Source organism: Varroa jacobsoni, unplaced genomic scaffold (assembly GCF_002532875.2).
Source record: "Varroa jacobsoni isolate VJ856 unplaced genomic scaffold, vjacob_1.0 scaffold_100, whole genome shotgun sequence".
In the NCBI taxonomy this organism is placed as follows: domain Eukaryota; kingdom Metazoa; phylum Arthropoda; class Arachnida; order Mesostigmata; family Varroidae; genus Varroa; species Varroa jacobsoni.
Genome location: NW_019213002.1, coordinates 3997 through 11878, shown reverse-complemented (window position 1 = coordinate 11878; position 7882 = coordinate 3997). Strand labels below are relative to the sequence as shown.

The following is a 7882-nucleotide window of genomic DNA, read 5'->3' as shown; positions in this document are numbered from 1 at the left end:
TTAATACAGCTTGTAGGGCAGTGAGCTAACTACTTATATCATACTATTTGAAGCAACAAAGCTAAATGCAGTATTATTTAAGCGTTCCATTTATTTAACCGATCAACTTTGACGCTTCAGGGGACTTTTCTTAGAACAGCTGTAAAAGTACCGACTTTCGCACTTGGGCTTTTTTGCTAGCAAGATATCGCGAAGTGCCTTGTTTGCAGTAAATACGTGGCTACGGTGATTACCTGGCATTAGGAATGACCTTTCTTGCTAATAAAAATAATCGTATTAGTCCACTTTTTATTGACAAATTTGTACGTAGAAGATCGCACGTGCCCAAGCGGATTCCTTTTAGTTCCAAATTCCTGGTACTACTGCCCATTCGATCCCTCGAAAGTATTGTAAAGCATTTTGCATACTCATTCAAAGCCAAGAGATACTGCTGCTAGATGACGTTACGGTGTATTGGTGAAAAAGCACATAGCTTAGGTGTTATACAAATATATTTGTCTTTATTTACTGGCGTCGTATTTTTTTGTTCACATATTCGTATTCCAAGGAGATCACATTTTCTCATAACTAATAATATAGTAATTGCTATCCGAATTAGTTTTGATACATTTTCTACAATCGTTTTACTCTCGTATCGTCCATATGCTGCAGTTGATTTGGATGTTGCTGCTGCTGCTGCTGCTTCAATGAAGCTGAATTTGGCTGCGCAAAGGGTAGCGATGCGACGGCCACTGTCGCTTTTGCAGCGGCTGCATCGAGCTGCCACTGCTTCTCACGTAACGTTGTGTCCAGAGTTTCACGCTCCTGCAATGAACAAATAAGATTCCCTCATTCGTAACGAGCAACATTTTAGTCACGCAGACAATGATTTACCAATGGCGAACTCGGTCGGGTTGTGCCTGACTCTGTCTGAGAATCACACTTTCATTAGGCGTATATTTTTATTATTTGACTCCTTAGGATCACTGCTGATTCTTAATACATCTCGTCACCGCCAATTCCGTATCAGTTCAATTAATGCAACCTTACTATATACATTGAAGGTTATGTTAATCTCTTCTAAGTAACGTACACACGTCGATTTGAAATTTTCACAGATGCATTCTATTAATCGGCTTTCCCAACATCCAAAAGTTGTCGGTCAGCATCACATCATACCTTTTCGCATGTCGTCAAACGCTCCTTAGTGTCCTTAATTTTTCTCGACGCGTCTTGAGAAACGTTCTGTAAATCGTTATATTGGCGTTGTAGCGCTTCTTTTTTCTCAACGAACAAACGAAACTTTTCCTACAGGTAACAATAAAAAAAAGATTTCTCTCGTTTCATAATCTTCCATACATTTCATATTGGTTACTAAAGCATACCGACCACTGGCATCTCGGAGATGTTCACGCCTCTAATACCTACTTATGTACTTACACACGTGCGTCACTTACATCGAACGCACAACTAGATACACTCATTGTTGTAAGATCTTCATATCTGCAGAGAGTTGCGCACTCTTAGTGCAATTGTGCTTCTATTTAGCCTAAAGCCTCGTCTCGTACGTTCCAGATGGCTTAAAAGACTAACAAAGAGAAACGTCGAATATGACTTATTCATAGAAATAAAATACAACTAAAGCACAAGACAGTGGATCTGCCATATATCAATGTGTAGCGCACTAATACTTACGCACGATATCGATAATAAAACACACTGGCAGACGGTTACTTTTCTTGATTTTTTTTCCCAGCAGTTTGCAATTTCGTCCTAGAGCATCTTTGCATCTTGATTTTTGGGAAGGGTTTCCGCAATCTTTCAGAAAATGTAATGCATTGCCGTAAACGTGAGTGTTAGAAACTTTCTGGTGCAGTCGCCAACGCACGATCTCACGAACACATAAATAGCATACTACTAACAGCACTAGGAAAATATAAAGGTTCAATTTTATAATTGTCTAGGAACTTTTCTGGTAAGTCCACACTATTCGAAGTGTTGATCTTATGTTTGTTTATTATTTCAAATGCACATTTTTACTCAATATGTGCTACTCGAACTAAAACAAATAATGGTCAAAGAACTGGCAGTGGCGCCATCTGTGGCGACAGGTGTAGGCGTTTGTCTGTTGGTACTCGTCCCTTTCCCTCGGACGTCGGAAGGGGCTCAGGCCTGCCCTAAAAGCTACTCAATGATACACATTAAAAACAAACGAAATATTTTACCCCTCTGCCCTAAAAAGTGCGATTCCGACCCTGGTCGAGTTACCCGACAGGCTGTAAGATCGGGAACTTTTGCGTAACGTGAGCAGCGGGCGCTAGATTCATTGTTTGCTGGCTAATATTGTTCTCATCTGATGAGTAGACCCAGGCCGTGAGTTACTGCTCGGATACTGCGTATAAAAGGGGACCGACCCCCAACGGCCCTGGGTGGTCCGGACTCTATACCATACACGTTTGAGAACTATGATTTCACCATGCGTCTGCAGGCTTCGTGTAGGTTCATCCATAGACAATAGAGGGCGACCTCGACCACCTTTTTGTAACTTTTAAATTAATTAGAGATAATAAGATTGTGAACTGTCGAATCAAAATAACTTATGAAATCCTAAACGCCCCAAACAGGGCTAGGGTTAACCGGATAGAATCCGGTATTAATAAAGTGCGCTGGCCCAATCCTTCACTATTTCCTTTTATTTTTGTACATTTTCCTGTGATTCTGCTAGCTATAATCATTTCGGATTAGCCTAAAGTAGGATACCCATACCTGTTAATGCGCGATAAGATCGTGCTTAAACTTTCGTTTAAATAGTTAAAACCATTATTATTTTCTCCAGCTATCTTTTATTTTTAGCTTCTTTGAGTTATTTTTTTTTAATGAAATCTAATTCGGAGATACGTTAAATGCTACATTGTTTCTTTCACAGGGTCTTTATTTTATTGCGCATAAAAATCTCGAAATTTTGCGTCTTGCTATTATTAAGACTTTATTTCGTTACTTCAGTAATTGTTTCTAGTGCAGGAGATATCATAAGCAAGTTCTCTACTATGACTCAATATGTGTGGTCGAAAGTTAATATCCACAGACTGACCAAGATTGAATATTTGGAAAATAAACGAAGTGTCATAACGACAATGGTACGCCAAATTGAATGACGTACCTTACTGACTACTAGGCAAAAAATAAAAAGCGATTTGCTTGATTGGCTAACAATAAGCTTATGTTACAGGGAACTTTAAAAATAAAGTTTATTGTCGTGAAGCTTCTGCCCATTTTTAAATACCTATCATCTGCTAAAGACACACATTTTCTTTTTGTCTTATACGTGCAATCAGACAAAAGCTACCCAACACTTTGTATTTGAGGTAAACGTAATTCACGCATTTGAAGTACCTGCAGTTCCCGATAGCGTTCTTCAAGCGCGCGATATTCGCTAACTTGATGCCAGTAGACGACGATGGCCAGGCAAGCTGCGATCGCCATGCCAGCAAGAGCCACAGGCGGTAGTCTGGATCCCGAACCCCTGGACCCCGCCGGGTAGCGTGCACTTTTTGGCAAGTGTAGCATCATAGCACCTCACATATATAGAAACTCTCGGTATAGTTCTTGGGATATTATGAATACACTTGTTTCAGCCGTGGCATCAGAGTACACGCACAGTTAACACATGAACAATAACGTCACCACAACCGGGGAAACGTTTTTTGCTTTGTGCGAAAATCACAGAACCAAGATTTTTGAGCTTTGATGTATATTCATGTTTACTTCCTTCGTAATATTTCACGAACTCTAGTTCACAGCAGAAAAAACGTTGTATGTAAGTGAAGTTAAAACCAATACGGGATTGTTACTTCACTTTCGGCGGTAGCCGCCATTAAAAATATTTGCAATTTGATAAACGTGTGTACCTACAGTTTTTTTTTTTCATATGGCACTTGATAATAACCGAATGTAGAAACACATTTAACTCTAATTAACCAGACTACGTAAGCGGTTTCTAGTCTAGCATATGTCAAGTAATCATCATAGGGTTATAGTGTGTTGTGTACCTAAGAAGGCACTCTTGTCTTCGAATACCAAGGACTAATATTTTAGCTAATATATGTCCAATGTTTCAACACGACAGCGATCTTTTGGCAGCTGAGAGTCCTGCTGCTGCTGTCGCGACGTATCAGCAAAAATCTATTTCTATCGAAGCAGGGGCTCTACGCCATATCATTGCTCTTGTGGTCGACGATTTAAAATTTAAGGACATAAAGGCACATGAGGTATATAGCAACATCGTATCTTATGTACTTCTAGCAGTCGAAAGGATCGAAAAAACACGAAAGATACCAATCACATGCGTAATGGCAACTACAACATTGACTAAAAATAGGAGCCGAACTGCAGCCGACAAACTAAAATAATAATTAATATCTTAACAAATAGTATCTTAACACCGCAGTGAATGAGTTTTCAGCGAGGAGCAGGCGACTACAAAGAACCGGCTTTTCGTTCGAAACGGTTGAGGTAGTATTACTAATTATTATTGATAAAATCGTTTAGCTGTCGACAACTGGAGAATTTCAAAACGAATTTCTGTGAGTTGTTGATGGAAGCTACGTCCTTCACATTAGCTGGGATCCATCTTATCAAACACCGCTTCCACATTGATCTTTGCGCCACGCCTAGAGGAGTCGAACAATAAAAAAAAGCAGCAGTAGCATCAATCATTTTGTTTACGCTCGAGCGCATTATGACCACTGTAACGGAAATATTGACACATATATTTCTGCTCAAAGCACATAAGTGAGATATCTATCATTTTCCCCCTTTTTCTGATAGGTACGTCGATATTTGCACTCAACCAACATGAATCTTTGGCACTCGAGTGGTATAACGTTTGAACCATAGTAGATCATACACATTTCTCTTGAAGGTGAGAAGGGATTGGACTAAGTACGAGTCACTGATAGCCTCATTATCTATTACAACAGCAAACTGCTGCTTTGTTGATTGTTTTGCTGGGAGCGATGCAGATGTCCTGGTAAGGAGCGGACAAATAGCAGGTACCTAGTAAACGGAATGATTAAGAAAATATATCTGTATGTTCTCACGAAGTAGTTAATAAATGGCGGCTAGCTTAATCGTAGTGCATAAACTGATGTATCCAATTGAATCGCTGATTTTTTCAGATCTAGTATCAAATATATTTGAGGAGCGGTCAGTTTGCATAAAACTAGATCCCTGAAAGATTTTTAAAACCAGCTTCGACAATGACTCGAAATTATAATCAGTCAGTGAAATAAACACGGTATCTGGGTGACTCTCATGTATATTGTAACTCTTAAAAGGGCGTTAACATATATAATGAGAAAATCATTTGTCCATAATCAGGTCATACCATAACCTATTTTTTTTTAAATTTCTAGAATAATGGCTGTATGTTATAGAATAATGCTATCACTATCATTAGGTTGGGGTGTCTGAGATCTGTGTAAATTCGAAGCGTCCTACGGATATATTTTTGTGATTTTTGGATACAATAATTTGAATCTAATCGTAGTAGTCAATAAGCAAACTAGTTATAGAAGCGAAGATTAGAGGGTATCACGTTAGTATCTGCCTGTGCAAATGAGTTGTGCATAGTTAATAAGATTTATTGTGCTGAATAAATGTTTAGTACGGTTATCCCTATGTTTCAGCCAAACTGTGATACCAACAGCCTTTTGGCACCAAGTTCTTACAAAACAACTGCTTTAGGCTGTCGCTTAAGAGCCTAGTTCGAAGTTACTTGAAACTAGTTGGTTTGAAAAGTTTCTGCAGAGTTAAAACTGCCGTTCGAAATAATGTCATATAGATGGCGGCTAGCTTGAGTCGCAGGGGTTGCAGGGCGGTTATTTTCTGTGATGCGAAAGAAATGTAGTAAAAGTTACAGAGTAAAGGTGTATTTGTATCTTACGTTACGCTACGCTACTTATTTTAAGTTACATTTAAGTGTTTACAGGTTCTTGTCGTAGATTGGTGCAGCTCTGGACTCCAAGCGTTTAAAGGTGTCGTAAAAATAAATATGCTATTAAGACGTGTGTTGAATAGCGCTCAACTTACCTAAAATGAAGATCGGGCTAAAATTAGTGAATTTTTTGCCGGCGGCGAATCACATTAAATTAAGCTGAAGAGTAAATGATGGCACTATGTAATACATATATGTGTAACACATACATTACATATATTTCGGGTTTTTTGTGCTGCTTCAGGGAGGTTGATGTCTCTGTTGATACCTATCAAAAAAAAAGTCGCCGGCAGCCGCTGAAATATCAAAAGGTACATTCATCCTAAGCCTTGCAAGTCCGTTACATGCGGCTCCTGTATTGTAATGTCCCGGTGCGCACATCTGCATACGCGTACATGTTCTATAACAAACAAGTGGCTTCCACGATACTGGCAAGAAAAACGTTAGCAGGCAAATGAACGAGAAAGGACAGGGCATTAGTCGAAAAGAAAAAGAAAGGGATGTTTTTTTGCGAACTTACTCATTTACGCAGGTAACCGGTGGTAAGCTCTTTCATGGTAAGATAAGCTCAAACATTCATCACTGTGAGACGAAATGACCCCTTTTGTTTCTGTCATAACTTTATCTAGATTTTGCACGAAACTGTTAGTATCACTCAGTAAAGCTCAATTGTTGGCCACCTGTGTCTCGTCTACCTGACTCTATTTAGAGTATTGACGCTCCTTCATTCAGCTGATTACTTTTTACACCACTTTTGCTTCTTCCCTGATTGAAAAAAGGACACTGCGATATAACTCTCAAGCTCTGAGAACATTTCGCTGACAAGAACTCGAAGCGTCTGCGTCGACATGGAATGCGTGCGCGTTCCTTATCAACGACGCCTGATACGTCGAGTCACGTTCGCACTTAACTTTAGTTTTTTTAGTCGAACACAAAAATGCTCTTATTTTCTGAGATAAAATCTTTATTGGTGAAAGAATCAATGTTATCCCTGCTGGCAGAAAGGTTCCTTCAGACGAAAGAGACGAAACCGATGTTGAGAGTATAGAAAAAAGCTTGCCGCCTAAGCCTCATCAGGGTCGTGAGAAATTCATGCAGAACGCTATAGACTCGATACGGTGAGAAAACGTTGAGGATAATAAGAAGAGTGAATTGAAAGTCAGGGATATTACAAAAAGCAATACCGAGGGAGAGCTCAAGGAACATTGAAAGGTGGACGAGCCTCATCGGTCAGTCAGTCCCCAGTAACAAAGAGTCGCCGCGTTGAAGAAGGTGAATTTCGGGAAACTGCGTAAACAATACAACTTAGGGGCAAACAAGGTAAAAAAAAAAGTGAACTTAAGGATGAGCATGATTTGTTAATTATGGACGGTGAAAATGACGGTGAGAAATTGGAACTATCTGCAGACAGCGAAGGTGGTAAATATATTGAGAGTAACGGGAACGTAAAATCTCCTTGGGTACTCGCTGTAGACATTGCAGAGGACAAGAACCAGAATCACCCGATAAGGCCGGATAAGGATTTTGATAGATATTAAATAGGTACACTTAATTGGGTGGTGTAGATTCGAGTATAGACGCACTTTCGTTTCATACTTACAGGGGCCAGTCGTTTGAAGTGTAAACAAGTGGCGGGAAGCTACAAAATTAAAACAATTGTTTTTCTTCAACAACCCAATTGAAACTGCATGCATTTCACTACTTATACACGATCAACTGAGATCGGGGTGGGAAACTAAACGTCATTTGCCTAAAGTAAGTTATGGAAATTCTGTAAGTATTTAACGCCAAAACGACAACGGTCTGCTAAAATTTTATTAATTGGATACCATAAGCACTTAAGCGAAGTAAGAGAGAATGTAGAAAGTACCGTAGATTCTTTCCGCAGCTCTCTTGTACCGTCAGTAA

At 39.4% G+C, this 7882-nt stretch overlaps 1 protein-coding gene across 4 annotated transcripts; it reads right to left on the bottom strand.

Moving 5' to 3' along the window:
* Nucleotides 1-473: 473 nt before the first annotated feature.
* LOC111264933 (uncharacterized) lies at nt 474-4982 on the bottom strand. 4 transcript variants are annotated; one of them, XM_022841216.2, is made up of 4 exons: nt 4886-4982; nt 3373-4649; nt 1159-1287; nt 474-804 (listed from the first exon to the last, which is right to left on the bottom strand). In XM_022841216.2, the coding sequence occupies exons 2-4, from the start codon at nt 3547-3549 to the stop codon at nt 613-615; spliced, it is 498 nt and encodes a 165-aa protein (XP_022696951.1). In that variant the 5' UTR covers nt 3550-4649; nt 4886-4982; the 3' UTR covers nt 474-612. The 4 variants fall into 4 exon arrangements, with proteins under 4 accessions (XP_022696951.1, XP_022696978.1, XP_022696942.1 ...); XM_022841243.2 differs by having other exon boundaries at nt 1159-1224; nt 4834-4981; XM_022841207.2 differs by having other exon boundaries at nt 4834-4978.
* Between the last annotated feature and the right edge of the window lie 2900 nt (nt 4983-7882).

Coding starts and splice junctions, on each gene's coding strand:
- LOC111264933 (XM_022841216.2), bottom strand. CDS start 3,549: ATGATGCTACACTTGCCAAAAAGTGCACGCTACCCGGCGGGGTCCAGG. Junction 1,288..3,372: donor AACGCTATCGGGAACTGCAG/GTACTTCAAATG, acceptor TGTTACCTGTAG/GAAAAGTTTCGTTTGTTCGT. Junction 805..1,158: donor GTTTGACGACATGCGAAAAG/GTATGATGTGAT, acceptor TGTTCATTGCAG/GAGCGTGAAACTCTGGACAC.